Source organism: Vigna radiata, chromosome 5 (assembly GCF_000741045.1).
Source record: "Vigna radiata var. radiata cultivar VC1973A chromosome 5, Vradiata_ver6, whole genome shotgun sequence".
Classification (NCBI taxonomy): Eukaryota; Viridiplantae; Streptophyta; class Magnoliopsida; order Fabales; family Fabaceae; genus Vigna; species Vigna radiata.
Window position 1 is genome coordinate 25,320,990 of NC_028355.1, and position 17,798 is coordinate 25,338,787.

Here is a 17,798-nt window from a genome sequence, read left to right on the forward strand (position 1 = left end):
TAAATATTTTAATTTTGAATCTTCAAATATAGTTTAGCTATACAAATTTGTAAAACATATTTTAATTTCTAAAAATTAAATTCGAGGCAATAAGTTATTATTTTTTAGTTAGGAGATCACAATTGGATTTTTTTTTCATCCAGATTTTAAGATCTCAAAACATAATCAACTCAATTTTTTTATATCATATGTTAATAATCAATTTAATGTAACATTTTTTTAAAGAATATATATATATATATATATATATATATATATATATATATATATAATTTTAGCACTCCAAAAATCATTCGTAAAAGTTTACAGATGGATATAAAAAAAGTTATTGTAAATAAAATGGTATAACATAATATTTGTAATAATTAATACATAATAAATAAATGGTATAACACAACACGTAACTTTATGTTGATTTAAAAAAGGAAGATATTTTTTGCAGTATAATATACGAGCCTTGTACTTTATATACAAACTTTGGATTTGGGGAAAATTCTGAATTTGTCTGTTGGAATTGGTCAAATTTCTGAATCTGTCATGTGTTTTGAAAAATTCAGGGTTTTTTTTTAATAAAATATTCATAAATTATATGAATATTTGAATAAACAGAAAATAAAATTATATAAGGATTTGTTTAGTGAAGCACATAAAAAAAAAAAAAAAAAAAAAGGTAGGAGAAAGTGAAGGAGTGGTGGCCGAAAGAAAGAGGGAAGCAAAAGAATAGCCGCACCTTCCGTTTTGACATGTTATTCGGTAGAAGGTGGTGACGGAGAATTGGAGGGAATATCCATTGACCCAGAGATCTAGTTTCATTCTTCCTGCACAACCACAACCAAAGATCTGTGAGTTGTTTTGTTTTTGTTTTTCTCTCTGGTCAGATCTGTAGAGTCTTCTTCCTCGACGCCATTATTATTCTTTTTCATCTCCGGAAGGGTGGAATCATGTCTAACAGGAACGAATATTCTTCTTTACCCGTTAGCTCCTATTTAGAATTGCAGCGTCAGAACGAGTCCTCAAAATCTGTAAGCATTCCTTCTTATGACGAATCCGAAGTGTATTTGGGATCCAAAATCGAAGACGAGGATGAAGATTTCGAAACGGACATCGATAATTACCCCCTTGTGATTGTGGGCTCCAATAAAGGCTCTGGGATACCTGGGGCTGTTTTCAATTTAACAACTACAGTTATTGGAGCAGGGATCATGGCTCTCCCTGCCACTATGAAAGTTCTAGGATTGGTTTTGGGGATTATTTTGATTATTCTTATGGGAATTTTGTCTGAAATTAGCGTCGAACTGTTGGTGAGGTTTTCTGTTTTGTGTAAGGCATCGTCCTATGGGGAGGTTGTTCAGCATGCAATGGGAAAACCTGTGAGGATTTTGTCTGAAATCTGCATCATTTTGAACAATGCCGGTGTTTTGGTGGTTTACTTGATAATCATGGGGGATGTTATGTCTGGTTCCTCTCACCATATGGGGGTTTTTGATCAGTTAATGGGGAATGGGGCGTGGGATCAAAGGAAGATTGTGGTTTTAGTTGTCATGGTGGTTTTCCTTGCTCCCCTCTGTTCACTTGACAAGATTGATTCATTGAGCTTGACCTCGGCTGCCTCTGTAGCTCTTGCTGTTTTGTTTGTCGTTGTTGCTTTTACGGTTGCTTTCATCAAGCTCGTGGAAGGACGGATTGATTCTCCCAGATTGGCTCCTGATCTTAGCTCCAAAACTGCAATTTTGGATTTTCTTGTTGCGATACCCATCATGACCAATGCATATGTTTGCCAGTTTAATGTGCCGCCAATATATAATGAGCTTGATCAACGGTCTCCTCAGAAAATGAACATGGTTGGCAGGTACACCACAATTTTGTGCATCCTAGTTTATGCTTCCACTTCCATATCGGGTTACCTGCTCTTTGGGAAAGACACAGAGGCTGATGTACTAACTAATTTTGATAAGGATCTTGGTATCCGGTATAGCTCGGTCTTGAACTATATTGTCCGGATTGGCTACATTCTTCATTTGATACTTGTTTTCCCTGTTATTCATTTTTCACTGCGCCAAACAGTGGACGCATTATTGTTTGAGGGATCACCTCCTCTTTCAGAAAGTAAGAAGAGATCTTTGGGGTTGACTGCGGTTCTGTTGGTCCTCATATATATTGGGTCTACTATGATTCCAAACATCTGGACAGCTTTTAAGTTCACTGGGGCAACCACGGCTGTTTCATTGGGTTTTATATTTCCTTCTCTTATTTCATTGAGACTAAGACATCTGGGTGATCTAAGCTACGGGGAATGGGTTTTGTCATGGTTGATGTTGGTATTAGCTGTGACTGTTAGCATAGTAGGAGTTGTTAGCAATGTTTATAGCCTTGAGAGTAAGTCTTAGCCACACAATTTGGTTTCTTCTTTACAGGAATCATGTGGTAATTTAAAGTAAACATTTCTTCGTTGGCTCTGCTGCAATGTGATTCAAACTGCAGAAGATGGGGTGCGCAGGATTGTTTTGTAACATGGGAAAACTATTTTTGCTCCGGCTATGATATATAGGGTATGAGATGCATATAAACCTTCAACACGTCCTCCAATTTTGAGGACTGATGACCAATTGGTTCAGGACCAGAGGACTGTGGCTTATCAGTTTGCCGCAGTATGTATACAGTTCTGATCTTTATGGCAGTATTATCTTTTTTCTTCATTGATTTTCCACAAGGTTGATGTTGTAACATTTTGTAGCAGATTCTGCAATTGCTTATCTGGCACATTCCACGTTTTATTTTCATTTTCTGGTAGACAATTTCTGTTTTAGTTGCTTTCAAAGCATGTGTAGGCTTGTTATAAAATGCTTTTGGGAATCAAGTAAATGAATACCTTGCATACACCACACCATAAATGAGACACACGCCGCAACTCCTCATTACATAACAATCATGCACAACTGGATAACATTATATCTGTATCACATTGAAAGTAGACATTGAAAGTAAAATGCAGACAACTTGTTAAACATAAGCCTGAATTTGAGCACAAATTATCTCCCAAATGAAATTGCCCTAGTTTTTTTTTGGCATGAAAACAGGTGAGCTACATGCACCTTTTTTAGTGAATCTTGTAGTGCTGCAGCTTTGTTTGTTTTCTTTTCACTTTCCTTCTTCTACCCATTCTTGTTTAGACTTGGGTAGTAGAGCTTGAATACCAACATTCACTGGTTTGGTTTCTCCCTGGAGTGGTAGACTGAACTATCTATCTGAGCAAACATATTATTTCGTCATAATAATAACACAGATTGATCCTTATGTGATCCATCAAACGTAGCTTCGGCCTCATAAACTGGAAAATATTTAACCGTTATAATATATTAGGCTATAAATGTAAAGGATTAGACAAAGTAAACTGATTTAATCTATTAGATAACTTATGTAATCGATTATTACAATACTTAATCAAATTGTTTATCTAATTTTCATTCTAAACAAATTATATCACTTATGAAACATATTATGGCACGTTTTCTATTTTAATTGATTAGATATCCTATATAATTGATTATTACTGAATAGTTTGTCCCTGTTAGGCATACTAACTGATCTGGTGAATTCTAACTGATTATATCTAATGTTTAATCGATATTTCAACTAGAAATGTAATTATTAATTTGTTTTAAGCTTGATCCATTTAACCATAATGAATTTATATATCAAGCACAAACAAGATAAAGGTAAAACAATTGTTATGTCATTTGTTGTGTAAAAAACCATAAAATCATTCTTTGTTCATCATAAAAACCAAAGATATGTAAGGAGGTTAAAGCTCTCCCTATCAATAGTGAGCAAAGCTAATGCTACATTTTCTACTTGTTGGTACCTTGTCTTCGAATCCTGCAACACCCTACTAACAAAATAAACAAGATTAGGGTTGGGGTTTTCTTGCACCAATGTCGTGCTGATGACCCCATCTGAGACCGTTAAGTACAAAACAATTCATTGTCTTCAACAGGACGGGTGATGGGCTGTCGCGGCCCATACAAATTTAATTGCAATTTAGAAATGCAATATAGCTAGGGAATGACTCCTAGGTCATCTCACAAGGACCAACTGCGGTTCAGAATCAGGTCTAACACAATGTGTGTGTGTGTGGGGGGGGGGGGGTTGAAAAGGTTTCACCATGCATGAAAATGAAATTAAAACAGTAAAAACGAATAATTACGAAAATTCACGCTGGAATTGGACAGCTCTGACCTTTGCTCAATGTTTTACCCATAACTTTTTCTACAGAGCTCTAAATGAGACGAGGTTTTTTTTCCTGGAAAGTAGACTCAATTATCTTTCATGTGATATATAAAACGTAGCATTTGGATCTCTGGTGTGGTTGCAGTTATTTTTTTAAAATCGAGCCCAGAGAGTGTAAGCACATTTAAAACTATCAAATGCAAAACTAATTTAAAAAAAGGAAAGACAACTAAACTACAATTCAAACTAATTTAAAGCTAAAGAAAATATTAAACCCAACACTACAACTAACAAATATCTAAACATAATTAAAGTAATTAAAATGCGACACTAAAACTAAAAATGAAATGTTAATTATATCCATTGCAAAACAACATTCTAATATATATAAAAAGAAACCAAAATTTGGTTCAAACATGAAGATATATTAAAAATAAAGGGGACAACCTTTCGAACACTACATGGCAGCTGTCACTATGCACATAAATTAAAAATCTAAGTTTTATCTCCAACCAAAAATTAATGCACACTTAGCATAATTAAAAACAGTAAAACTAAGACTTTTTGGAATTCCCATTGCAGGACGTAACCTGCTGGCTGTCACCGTGCATCACTTCTCTTTTTAAAAGCCTAGATGAGAATTGAATCCATGTGTGCCACTTCTTCTAGCAAAGATAAATGAATTCCTTTGCTGGTCACTCCATGAGCCGCGTGTCCCTCCAACGAAAGCGCAAATGAGTTTTCTTTCTTCCAAGAAAATAAAGTGCTTCTCCCTTTGAAAAATAACGTGTCCTATATTCATTCTAAACCCAATTGGATGCAGCGCCTCCTCTCCACAAAGAAAGAAAAGAAATTAAAGGGTTAAATATGTTTTTCATCTTCCAACTATTGGCCGTTTTTGTGTTTAGTCTATCTTTCAAAGTATGGTACAATTTAGTCCTTCAACTTTAGAAAACTCTGGTATTAGTCCTTTTTACCAAATTTTTTTAACTTTATTTGCTGTTTCAAACGCGTTTCTCAGTTAACATTGAAGCAAAAATGTGTCAAAATGTGTAAACAATCCAAATGCTATAATGTAACGTGCTTGAAACAACAAATAAAGTTTAAAAAATTTGGTAAAAAAGACTAAAATCATAGTTTTCTAAAGTTGAAGGACTAAATTGTACCATACTTTGAAAGAGGGACTAAACACAAAAACAGCCAATAGTTGAGGGACAAAAAACATATTTAACCCGAAATTAAATGCAAGAAATATAAAACAATGAATGCACCGTGTTCTTCCATTTAAAGAGAAGAAATTGAAAATGAAAAGCAATGTGGTGTCACAACGTCTGATGGAGCATGCGTAAAAGGAAGGGAATAATGCTTCTTAAATTCACCCAATACCCATTATTAAAAACATGATTCAAAGAAAGTTGCACTGCCAAAAACAATGTTCTAGCCCCCAAAAACGTTTTTCACTGCAGCCCCGGTGAGGTCTCCGAGAAATGACGGCTGCTTGCTTTCTAAGGGGCCAAGTCTCCCTAAAATTAGGGTGGGGTCTACCCTAAAATAAAAAGAAACCCTAAGATGACAAGTGTCCTACAATTTGGGTCCCTCATAATTTTTTAACAATGGTCCAATGTGCAAAGGTTTGTCCAAAAAGTTTAAGCAATAAAAATTACAATACAATGAAATTTAAAATGTCTAATTTGAGAGTCTTCAATTTATTTTGTCTCCTCCAAATGTCCCAAAATGTGTTTCCAAAATTTTGCCTAAAAATAATAATGCAAATAATTAGCTCAGAAAATTCAAATTAATTAAAATTAGAATTTCCGGTCAAATTAAGCATAATTAGGAAAAACGGTAAAACACCGGACAATTAAGCACAATTCCCTGATTAATTCTTACACAATAAACTAAGTGAAATCAATAAAATATTGACTCATCAACGGGTCATACCGGTGGACTTGTCAGAATGACCTTAATTTCAGCAAATGCAATCTCGCATTGCTCAGCAAATGCAATCTCGCATTACTCATCCCATTGGGGAATCCTTCTTCATCTTCTTCAGCACTGTCTAATCCTCTCGGTCAGTCTCATAATGAAACACAAGAAGGAGGTTAGACAGCCCAGCAGCCGCTATAACTCCTTCAGGGTTTGAGGGCCTTTCATCTCCAAAGCCGGTGCACACTTGTGAGGGTTGGCTTCGATTCCTTGTGTGGTCAAATAAATCCCAGGAACTTTCCCGCTCCTACGCCAAATGTGCATTTGGCTGGGTTGAGCCTCATGTTGTACCTTCTGACCTAACCAAAGACATCCTTTAGGTCTCTCATATGATCCTGAACAGATTGAGAACACACCACCATGTCGTCAACGTATACGTCCATGCATTGTCTAATCTGGTGATAAAAGATCTTATCCATCAACTTCTAGTAAGTTGCTTGTGCGTTCTTTAGGCTGAAAGACATAACCTAGTAACAAAAGTTATCTCGCTTGGTGATGAAAATTGTTTTCACCTAATTAGGTGGGTACATTGATATCTGATTGTATATCCTAGGTATGTGTTTAAGAAACTTAGGATTTGATACCCTAACGTTTCGTCCACCAACGTATCTATGCTTGACAACTGATAAGCATCATTTGAACAACTCTTGTTGAGGTCCATATAATCCGTGTACATCCCTCATGATTGTTTGCCTTCCTTCGGACAAAACCTGCTTCCCTCAAAAATCGGAAACAATTCTTATTGTTTTACTTTCAAACATTTTCAATTAACTTGATTTATTTTTTTTTCTTTTAGAAGTTGTGTTGGATGTTACAAGTTTTGTAATAAATATTCTTTTATTTAAAGTTTAATGGATTAATATTTATTTGTCCGTCTAAGATTTAAATAAATATTCTTTTAATTTTTTTTTCTTAAAACTAAAAATTTATTGATTCGGAACATCCGGGATGTTAAAAAAAAAGAATAAGGCACAACAATATAACTTTTTTTTGCTCAGCATATAACACCAAATTTCTTCTCTAAAACCTTCACATAAAAGAACTCTAATTTAAAGTTTGCCTTTACAATCATATAAATCATATAAGGTAGTTTCTCTTATCTAAAAAACTTCACACCCTGAAGAACTCCTAATTAAATAAGAAGATGTGTTTAAAAGTGAAAAAAAAATGAACAAAAGTAAAATCTTCCAGATATTGTTATACATATAAACAAATGTAAATTGTGTTTGAAAGGAAAACCGTTTAAAATTTAATTGATTTTTATCTTCTAAATTTATTATAAAATATTATTATATGTTATATTTAATTATCGTAATTAAGGTGTGGTCTCAAATGTCTACATTCTAATTAAAACAATTAATTAAATCATTAAATCTTAAATAAATTTTGTATAATGCAGTAATCAATTTATCATGTTGTATAAAATATTTTATAATTATACTATATTTTGTTTGCTATGGTGATTTCATTATAGCTTAGAATAAATTATAATGGTAATGTTTTCAAGTATTTTAGATCAATTTGATTTCTTATTTTTTTTTAAATAAGCTTATTTATTTAAGCTTTTAAAATAGTTTAAAATGGTCTTTTGTCGATAGATGATTAACCAACTTTTTTCCAGAAGTTTTTTAAAACACAACTTATCAAATAATTAAAAAAAATAAAATGAATAAATTATGAAAAGTAATATATATATATATATATATATATATATATATATATATATATATATATATATATATATATATATATATATATATATGAGGAATAAGAAACAATACATCAATACACCTTCATTTTTCCTATTTTCATTCTTAAATTTATTAGCAATCTACAAAATTTTAAGGGTTGAATATGTTTTTAGTCCCTATATTTTGGGGTGATTTTGATTTTAGTCTCTCTTTCAAACTAAGGTACAATTTAGTCCTTCAACTTTAGAAAACTCTGGTTTTAGTCTTTTTTATCAATTTTTTTTAACTTTGTTTGTACCTTAGCTTGAAAGAGAAACTAAAACCAAAATCGCCCCAAAGTATAGGGACTATAAACGTATCTAACCCAAATTTTAAATATATTCATGGATTATTATTTTATATATTATAACATTTATAAATATTTATTCTTCATGAGACATTTTTTTTATAATATTGATGTTTGTCAACCAATAAAAGATCATACAAATTGTAACATTTCAATTAATTATTAAAAAGTTAATAAAATTTTCATAGTTGATTTAATTAATGAAATAAAATTAAGAGATGATTCCTTACAAAAATTTGGTTGTGGACTTGAATAGAAAAAGAAATCCATCCCCACCTATAACAATTGTTCAAAACATTGTTGTATCTTTTTCAGAGAGAAAAGAGGAAAACATTGGTATTGAACACATTCTCCACCAAAATTTTAATAGTTTCTTATGAAAAAAAGTCTTTTTAACAATAATTTTTTAATAAATTTTTGACAACGCATACATGACAGTTTGTGATTGATCTGTTTTAAATATTTTTTTAAACGTAAATTCAAATAGACTAATAAAATGATGTCACATGTCCTATTATCAAAAAAATTATCAAAAAATATTGTCAAAATATCATCATGATAATTTGCAGAAGTATCTTTTTCTCTCCTCTTCAACCAAAAACTTCCTTCATATCAAAGTGCAACCTAGTTTTCATAATTATAAAATGATAGAATAATACATATTTATATTTATTTAACTTACATTAAAAAAATAAATAAATTATAATAAAAAGTAAACTTTTATAATTTTAAAAATATAAAAAAAATTAGTAAAAAATAATATCAAATAAATATAAAAAAATTGTGTCTTAAATATAACACATTCTTCGGATCTGTGGAAAGCTTTTGGAATACTTTCAGAATTGTAAACAATAATTTTTGTGAAATTGGACAACATACAGGATTCTTCGGATCTGTGGAATGTTTTTGGAATACTTTAAGAATTGTAAACAATAATTTTTGTGAAAGTGGAGAACATACAGGATTTCTTTCTTTGAACAAGTGCATTTTGGCTCTGGTCTGCGTAATAAAAGCACCAAAACTCAATCCAAGAACCAATTCAAATCCTACTTTTGCTCTTTTCCTCGTTACCACCTCAAAGTCTCCGCTACTTATCATCTCTTTTCTTCTTTGTTATGATCGATTCTGCATTGAATATTAACAACATATAATATAGTTATGCATTAATTTTCTCTGCATGATATTATACTTTTTCTTTTTATTCAATAGTTTTCGTTTGTTTGTATATCAATTTTGCATGTACATGCAAACGTCAAGAATTTGGTTTCTTTTTTTATGTTGTCGGAATTTTAATTTCTTGTCTTCATCATGAGTTCCATTGTATCGTGTTTGTGTTATTAATACCTATTTCATTATGGTTTCTTATTGATCAAACAACACAGAAACTAAAAGTAAATCGCGTGTGTGAAGTCATTCATTTTCGTCTTTTTCTATTTTTTCATTTCTTTTGAGTGTTCCAGTATGGTTCACGTGTCCTTTTTCGAGTCAAATTTGATGGTGAAGCCAATGGAGAGAAACCTTAGGCGTGTATATGTGATTGTATATTCGTGTTATGTTTTCTAGTTTCTCGTTTTCTATGATGCTTAAGAATTTTTTAATGAGTATGACTCATCATGGATGCAGATATGGAAAGCTTAAAAACACCATTGGAGGGTGTTAAAAAGGACCTTCAAGGAAGAGCGGAGTTCTACAAGGATGATTGGACGACTGGTCTCTATTCAAAAACGGCGTAAGTTTCATATATATATATATATATATATATATATATATATATATATATATCAGATCTTCATTAAGCAGACTTTTAAACAATAATACTCTTTAATCAACACTCTCCTTTTCTTGACAGAATATTGGCCCCAACTACCTATATTTTCTTTGCTTCTGCTCTTCCAGTCATTGCCTTTGGCGAGCAGCTAAGTAGAGACACAGGTTTTTTTTTATCTTCTTCTCCTGTCTTGTTTGTCTTAACATGTATCTGTAAATCAAAGATGGTAACACACTCACTATTGTTTGTATACAGATGGAAGCTTGAGCACTGTAGAAGCGCTGGCTTCTACAGCTATTTGTGGAATCATACATTCAATTTTGGGTGGCCAGCCTCTCTTAATCGTAGGAGTAGCTGAGCCCACTATCATTATGTACACCTATTTGTACAACTTTGCCAAAGAGAAGGATTCCGTGGGACGAGAACTCTTTTTAGCTTGGGCAGGATGGTAAGGAAAACATTTTCTATATGATTCAACTTCATTGTGAAATCAATGTCTAATTGATATAATTAACGTCCCAGGGTTTGTGTATGGACTGCTCTCTTGCTAGTTCTTCTAGCAATATTCAATGCTGGAAATATAATCAATAGATTCACAAGGATCGCAGATGAGCTTTTTGGCATGTTGATCACAGTCTTGTTCATTCAAGAGGCTATAAAGGTCAGTTTGTGGTATATTAGTTTAGGTATCAAATATCAAATTAGACATGATTTGGCAGAAGACATGGAAAAAGTACTTTGACACGAGCTTTTGCAAGTTCAGGGAATTGTAAGTGAGTTTAATGTTCCTAAAGAGGGAGACCCAACATTGGAAAAGTACCATTTTAATTGGCTGTATGCAAATGGATTGATGGGCATTATATTCACCTTTGGCCTTCTCTTTACGTCTTTAAATAGCAGAAGAGCAAGGTCATGGTTATATGGCACAGGTTTGTTAAGTGAATTTCAAGTGATTTGAACCATAGCATGGTTGGAGTTAGGAATCTGACATAGTTTGTTTGTTGAACAGGGTGGCTTAGAAGTTTCATTGCAGACTATGGAGTACCTTTCATGGTGGTGGTGTGGACAGCACTATCATTCTCAGTACCGAGTAAAGTGCCTTCTGGAGTTCCTAGAAGGCTCACCTCTCCTCTTGTTTGGGAGTCTACATCTTTATATCACTGGACAGTAATCAAAGTAATCTATAATTCATATAGTCAAAGCAGTTCTTACTTTAGTAGTTTGGGTCATTACTTATACAACATCTTCTGCAGGATATGGGGAAAGTTTCTCCGTCATATATTTTTGCTGCTTTTATTCCTGCCATAATGATAGCGGGGCTTTACTTCTTTGACCATAGTGTTGCTTCCCAGATGGCACAACAGAAGGAATTCAATCTCAAGAAACCTTCTGCATACCACTATGACATATTGTTGCTGGGACTAACGGTATATCTCTCTCTTGTACTTGATTGTTTAATGATCATATTTATAGTAGTGATCTGACGAGAATTGATGATTTTCTTTGGATAAAAAAATTCAGACTTTGCTTTGTGGATTGATTGGCTTACCTCCTTCAAATGGAGTTCTTCCTCAATCTCCTATGCACACTAAGAGCCTCGCTGTTCTCAAGAAACGGGTGGATATGATAAGTGAATGTTAATAACTATCATAATTGAAATAGATATTTGATATGAAGATTTTTTTTTTTTCAATGACAGATGATCCGAAAAAAAATGATTAAAAGTGCTAAGGAAAGCATAAATCTTAAAGCTAGCAATTCTGAAATTTATGGAAATATGCATGCGGTGTTTATAGAAATGGATAACTGCCCAGATGTAAAGATATAAGCCCTTAATCTTCTTGCCCTTGTCCAATGACAATTGATACATGGCTAAGTTTTCTTTTGATCGTGAATTTGATTGCCTGCAGAATCATTCAGTGGACAAAGAACTAGAGGATTTGAAAAATGTTGTCTTAAACGGTGAAGACAATGGACATGACAAAAAGAGTAACTTTGATCCTGAAAAACACATTGATGCATATTTGCCTGTCAGAGTAAAAGAGCAGAGAGTGAGCAATCTCTTACAATCAATCTTTGTTGGAGCATCAGTCTTTGGCATGCCTGCCATAAGAAAGATACCAACTTCAGTTCTGTGGGGATATTTTGCTTACATGGCCATTGATAGTCTTCCAGGAAATCAATTTTGGGAAAGGATCTTACTCCTTTTTGTAACACCTAGTAGGTGGCACAAGTAAGTACAAGTTACTATTCTTTCAACAATTTTACTAAAGCATGAAACTATTCCACTGTCAATATTTACTATTTCTAACACCAACCTTTATATAATCTTCGCAGGTTGTTGGAAGGGGATCATGCTTCCTATGCTGAGTCAGTACCTTACAAATACATAGTATTGTTTACACTCTTCCAATGTATGTATTTCTTGGTTTGCTTTGGAGTGACATGGATTCCCATAGTTGGAATATTGTTCCCCTTGCCTTTCTTTTTCCTGATAACACTGAGGCAGCATATACTCCCCAAGTTGTTCAAGCCTCACCATCTTAGGGAACTGGATGCAGCTGAATACGAAGAAATAGTTGTTTCTCCAGGACTAACTTTCAATAGGTCTTTCAAGGTATGTTATCTCCATTTCGTCTTAATTCTTCTTTAAATTGCACTCCGATGTGGGATACGAAAGAGCTTGTTTACTTTAAACAGGAGGGAGAATCACCAAGAGATGAATCAATGGAAATAGTTGATGCTGAAATATTAGATGAGTTAACTACAAATAGAGGGGAGTGGAGGGTTAGAAATGTCAGCTTTAGTGAGGAAAGAAACCCCCAGGTGACAACAATTCCACTGTTACTCATTTCAACTGTTTGGTTAACATTTTTTCTTCTTTCTCTAACTTGAATGTTTTTGTGCTTGTTTGAATGTTGAGAATTTACAGGTGTACTCTGAGGAAACCGGATCTCCAGATCCAAATCCAACTTGTTAGGGATTTACAGATGAATCTGGGAAACTGGTTGTACTTCTAGAGAAAAAGACTATTTTTTATTTTTCCTCAAATTATTTTATGTTTTTCAAATTTTGTAAAAATATTTTATGCATCTAGATTTTGAATTTTGATATAAACTTTTTTAGAAGCTTCTCATGATTTTTTGTGCTTAAAACAAGTTTTCAAGTTGTTTGAATATTTTTAGTTTTATCTTAAGTTTGAATGTATCTAATGTAAAAACAATAAACAAGTTTAACAATAAACAAGTTTAATAAAACCAGTAAGTTCAACCAATTTATATTCAATAAAAATAAAAACGAAATTAATATTTTTGAAGATGAGTTCTCATTGTAATAAAGTATTGTCGCTAGTGAGAGAGAAAAAAAAATGTGTCTATCCTTCAAAGAGTACCTGAACATGAAATTAATAGATCAAAATAAAAGAAAATTATATCTAAAATTGTTATTGAAGGTGCATTTGTGTAAAACGAAAAAAAGATTACATGTACTTGTTGCTAAAAGTTTCATCCAAGAAGGATTTGAGTTTGAATAGAGAAGAAGGTTTCGCGTAAAGATAAAATGAATAAATTTTCACTCTCTCGTCTAAAGTTTTAATGAATTCACTAATATATAACTTCTCTAAAATGATATCTTAACGTCTTGTAGCTTTTTGACATATGAAACTATGATATTTGACTCGTGAATACATTTTTACTTTTGTGCCAAATATTTTTCATCAATTGTTTTTTTTAATATGTTTCAACTTTAATTAACTATATGATATTAAAAAATATAAATTTTGATGTCAAAATTCAATATTTATTTAGAAGAATGCTATTGATCATGTTTTTACGTTGGCTTTTTGGTATTATGAAATTGAACGCAAGACTTTATACTAGTAGAAGGTCGACAACAACAATGAAGAACTCACTGTGAAGCCTTTCAAGCTCAACTTCACAGGGCAACACACGTTGAAAGCTGGGCAGCATGCCTTAACATCTTGGCAAAACTACATAACAACTGAACAACATAGATTAATAGCTCCGACAACACACCGTATATCGGCAACACTCATGGATATGTGGATTCTCTACTTGACCAGCGTAAAATTCCTTATTAAAAACTGTATTAATTGTAAATATTAGGTCAATTTATTAATTGCTTAATAAAAATTTAAAAACTGTATCAATTGCAAATTTTAGTCACAACTAACAACATAAAACTTTTCAGACAAATTAATCGAAAGTAAAATCAAAACAACCTTATCTTTCTCTCAGCGGAATCGGTTATAGGGTCATGGAAAACGATTTCTTTTTCTTTTACAATGTCATGAAATCGGTTACAGTGGCATGAGAATTGATTTCTTATCTTTTGAATATTTCATCCCTCACCTAAAACGTGTTAATTTGAAATTCTATATCGGCGATGCACTTCAACCAAAAATATGTCAAGGATAAAAATATATTTTCATTGAGGTTAGAAATTACAATCAAAACACTTCTTCGTATTTTTCTCTTAGCTTTCTAACGGTCTTTTTCAGCTTTAGTTATATACATTTATTCTAAGTATGTAACATTTTCTCTTCAAACTATGTGAGGGTGTACTTACCAAAGGTAAGTTAGTATCATGATAGTTTGTTAATAAAAAAAATTAAATTCATAATAAATATAATTATCTATTTTTTTATATTTCATATTTGTATTTATAAGTTTTGAAATGAATTTATAATTAATATAATCATATATAATGTGTTTTGAAAAATTGATGATGGTTTTTTTATAAAGTATTTATATATTTTATGAATATTTAAATAAACGTGAAATACAAAAAAGAATAAAAATTAAGTGGATATAATTTTTCATTGGTTATAAAATAATTTAGTAATATTAAGTGTATAGAAGAATAAAATTATAGAAGTAAAAGGATTAGTGTAGTGGAGCAGATAAAGAAAAGAAAAAAAAAAAAGTTAGGAATTAAGCAAAAAGAATAATGAAAGAGTGGTGGCGGAAAGAAAAGAGGTTTGTTTGGGAAGCAAAAGGATAGCAGCACCTTCCGTTTTGACATGATATTCGGTAGAAAGTGGTGACGGAGAATCGGAGGGAATATCCATTGACCCAAAGATCTAGTTTCACTCTTTCTTTCGGCATAACCACAACCAAAGATTTTTTGTTTTTGTTTTTGTTTTTCTCTCTGGTCAGATATGTAGAGTCTTCTTCCTCGACGCCATTATTATTATTATTATTATTCTTATTCATCTCCGAAAGTGCGGAATCATGTCTAACAGAAATGAATTGCAGCGTCAGAAGGAGTCCTCAAAATCTGTAGGCAATTCATCTTTTAAGGAATCTGAACTGTATTTGGGATCTGAATTGGAAGACGAGGATGACGATTTCCATACGTACATCGATAATTACCCCTTTGTTATAGGCTCCAATAAAGGCTCTGGGATACCTGGGGCTGTTTTCAATTTAACAACCACAGTTATTGGGGCAGGGATCATGGCTCTCCCTGCCACTATGAAAGTTCTAGGATTGGTTTTGGGGATTATTTTGATAATTCTTATGGGAATTTTGTCTGAAATTAGCTTGGAATTGTTGGTGAGGTTTTCTGTTTTGTGTAAGGCATCGTCCTATGGGGAGGTTGTTGAGCATGCAATGGGAAAGCCTGTAAGGATTTTGTCTGAAATCTGCATTATTTTGAACAATGGCGGTGTTTTGGTGGTTTACTTGATAATCATGGGGGATGTTATGTCTGGTTCGTCTCACCACATGGGGGTTTTTGATCAGTTAATGGGGAATGGGGAATGGGATCAAAGAACGATTGTGGTTTTGGTTGTCATGGTGGTTTTCCTTGCTCCCCTTTGTTCACTTGACAAGATTGATTCATTGAGCTTGACCTCAGCTGCTTCCGTGGCTCTAGCTGTTTTGTTTGTCGTTGTTGTTTTTACAGTTGCTTTCATCAAGCTCGTGGAAGGACGGATTGATTCTCCCAGATTGGCTCCTGATCTTAGCTCAAAAACTGCAATTTTGGATTTTCTTGTTGCCATACCCATCATGACCAATGCATATGTTTCCCAGTTTAATGTGCCGCCAATATATAATGAGCTTGAACAACGATCTCCTCAGAAGATGAACACGGTTGGGAGGTACACCACAGTTTTGTGCATCCTAGTTTATGCTTCCACTTCCATATCGGGTTACCTTCTATTTGGGAAAGACACAGAGGCTGATGTGCTGACTAATTTTGATAGGGATCTTGGAATTCGGTATAGCTCGGTCTTGAACTATATTGTCCGGATTGGCTACATTCTTCATTTGATACTTGTTTTCCCTGTTATTCATTTTTCACTGCGCCAAACAGTGGACGAATTATTGTTTGAGGGATCACCTCCTCTTTCAGAAAGTAAGAAGAGATCTTTGGGGTTGACTGCGGCTCTGTTGGTCCTCATATATATTGCCTCTACCATGATTCCAAACATCTGGACAGCTTTTAAGTTCACTGGCGCAACCACCGCTGTTTCATTGGGTTTTATATTTCCTTCTCTTATTTCATTGAGACTAAAACATCTCGGAGATCTAAGCTACGGGGAATGGGTTTTGTCATGGTTGATGTTGCTATTAGCTGTCACTGTTAGCATAGTAGGAGTTGTTAGCAATGTCTATAGCCTTCAGACTAACTCTTATTAGTCACATAACTTGATAACCAGGAACAGTATCATGACACATTATAATCATATTTGGAATTCTAACATCATTATCAATTTTTCACTCATTAAGAGAAAAACATGTGATTACATTGAATATCGATGACTCATGTGATAGAATAAGATATAGAGTACAAGTTGTGATTGGTTGGTATACAAATTTCGATAGCACATCTAGTCTTCTCTTTTAAGTGCAGTAACATGGTCTGTATCTTTATACCATTAATGTTGCGACAGTGAGCATCACTGGTTAAACATGTTTTCAAAGACCAGTTCGTAGTTCTGACACCGCGTAACTCACATGCTCCACATTTTACACTCATCAATACATCACGCTAAGGTCATGGTTTCATTGTAGAAAACGAAATTTCAAACTAGATGAAATTATAATATATAACATATAAATTTTATCTATCAAATTATAATATATAAGTAATATATAAATTTTATTTAATAAATTAATTTGTAGAATTGAGTTAGGTTTAAAAATTTTTATCTAATAAGTTGATTAAATTAGATTTAAAACTCACTTACATCATAATATATTACAAACTTTTGAGTTTAATAACTTATACATAATATATTAATGATTTCACTATAAATTTATAAATCTTTTTATTTATATATTACTTATTTTATTTATTTTTATTCATTGTGAGATTTCATAGTTTCCAAAGTTCTATTGTCATTTATGTGATTTTTCATTAAATTTATCTTTGCATCTAAAATTAATTAGGTTGATGCGCAGCAGTGTTTTAGATTATGTTTAATCCCGTGTTTAGTGAGATCTAATCCTTCATTAATTAATTTATACCTTTGCATTTAATTCCTGCACCGTTTCCGGTCTTGTTTGTATCACCACCTCTAAATTCAACGAATTTTTATATGATAAATAAATAATGTGATTATTTATGTTGGGATCTAACCATATATTACTATTATAAAAGGTTTGTTCCCTTTTATAATAAATATTCCAAATATTATGTTTATGATCATTTTGTATTGATGGAGAATGCACCGCATAAAAAAAAAAACTCACGTTTTTAAAGAAAAATGATATTTTAACATTAATTTTGACACTACACATGTGTCAAAATG

General features: G+C 32.6%; 3 protein-coding genes and 1 long non-coding RNA gene across 5 annotated transcripts; all 4 read left to right on the forward strand.

Moving 5' to 3' along the window:
* The first annotated feature begins 631 nt into the window (after nucleotides 1–631).
* On the forward strand, nucleotides 632–2,795 carry LOC111241689. Its single transcript, XR_002667955.1, has 2 exons — nucleotides 632–842; nucleotides 2,415–2,795. It is a non-coding gene; the product is annotated as an uncharacterized LOC111241689 (long non-coding RNA).
* On the forward strand, nucleotides 836–2,753 carry LOC106759937 (amino acid transporter AVT6E-like). Its single transcript, XM_014643332.2, has one exon. It carries the CDS (start codon nucleotides 942–944, stop codon nucleotides 2,385–2,387), a length of 1,446 nt encoding a protein of 481 aa, XP_014498818.1. The 5' UTR covers nucleotides 836–941; the 3' UTR covers nucleotides 2,388–2,753.
* Nucleotides 2,796–9,863: 7,068 nt separating the features above from the next.
* On the forward strand, nucleotides 9,864–12,998 carry LOC106760523 (boron transporter 4-like). The gene is made up of 13 exons (XM_014643947.1): nucleotides 9,864–9,979; nucleotides 10,100–10,182; nucleotides 10,274–10,466; nucleotides 10,541–10,679; nucleotides 10,782–10,947; nucleotides 11,028–11,194; nucleotides 11,272–11,445; nucleotides 11,540–11,635; nucleotides 11,718–11,834; nucleotides 11,929–12,251; nucleotides 12,356–12,635; nucleotides 12,719–12,844; nucleotides 12,951–12,998. The coding sequence occupies exons 1-13, from the start codon at nucleotides 9,864–9,866 to the stop codon at nucleotides 12,996–12,998; spliced, it is 2,028 nt and encodes a 675-aa protein (XP_014499433.1).
* Nucleotides 12,999–14,958: 1,960 nt separating this feature from the next.
* LOC106761593 (amino acid transporter AVT6E-like) lies at nucleotides 14,959–17,019 on the forward strand. Of its 2 annotated transcripts, XM_022781180.1 has the most exons (2): nucleotides 14,959–16,142; nucleotides 16,248–17,019. In XM_022781180.1, exons 1-2 carry the CDS (start codon nucleotides 15,271–15,273, stop codon nucleotides 16,681–16,683), a joined length of 1,308 nt encoding a protein of 435 aa, XP_022636901.1. In that variant the 5' UTR covers nucleotides 14,959–15,270; the 3' UTR covers nucleotides 16,684–17,019. The 2 variants fall into 2 exon arrangements, with proteins under 2 accessions (XP_022636901.1, XP_014500643.1); XM_014645157.2 differs by having other exon boundaries at nucleotides 14,959–17,017.
* The last annotated feature ends 779 nt before the right edge of the window (nucleotides 17,020–17,798 follow it).

What these genes read in the sequence shown, in the direction of transcription:
- LOC106759937 (XM_014643332.2), top strand. Translation starts at nt 942, where the DNA reads ATGTCTAACAGGAACGAATATTCTTCTTTACCCGTTAGCTCCTATTTA.
- LOC106760523 (XM_014643947.1), top strand. Translation starts at nt 9,864, where the DNA reads ATGGATGCAGATATGGAAAGCTTAAAAACACCATTGGAGGGTGTTAAA. An exon ending in TCATTCAAGAGGCTATAAAG is followed by an intron (nt 10,680 to 10,781) that starts GTCAGTTTGTGG and finishes TTGCAAGTTCAG; the next exon opens with GGAATTGTAAGTGAGTTTAA. An exon ending in ATCACTGGACAGTAATCAAA is followed by an intron (nt 11,195 to 11,271) that starts GTAATCTATAAT and finishes CATCTTCTGCAG; the next exon opens with GATATGGGGAAAGTTTCTCC.
- LOC106761593 (XM_014645157.2), top strand. Translation starts at nt 15,271, where the DNA reads ATGTCTAACAGAAATGAATTGCAGCGTCAGAAGGAGTCCTCAAAATCT.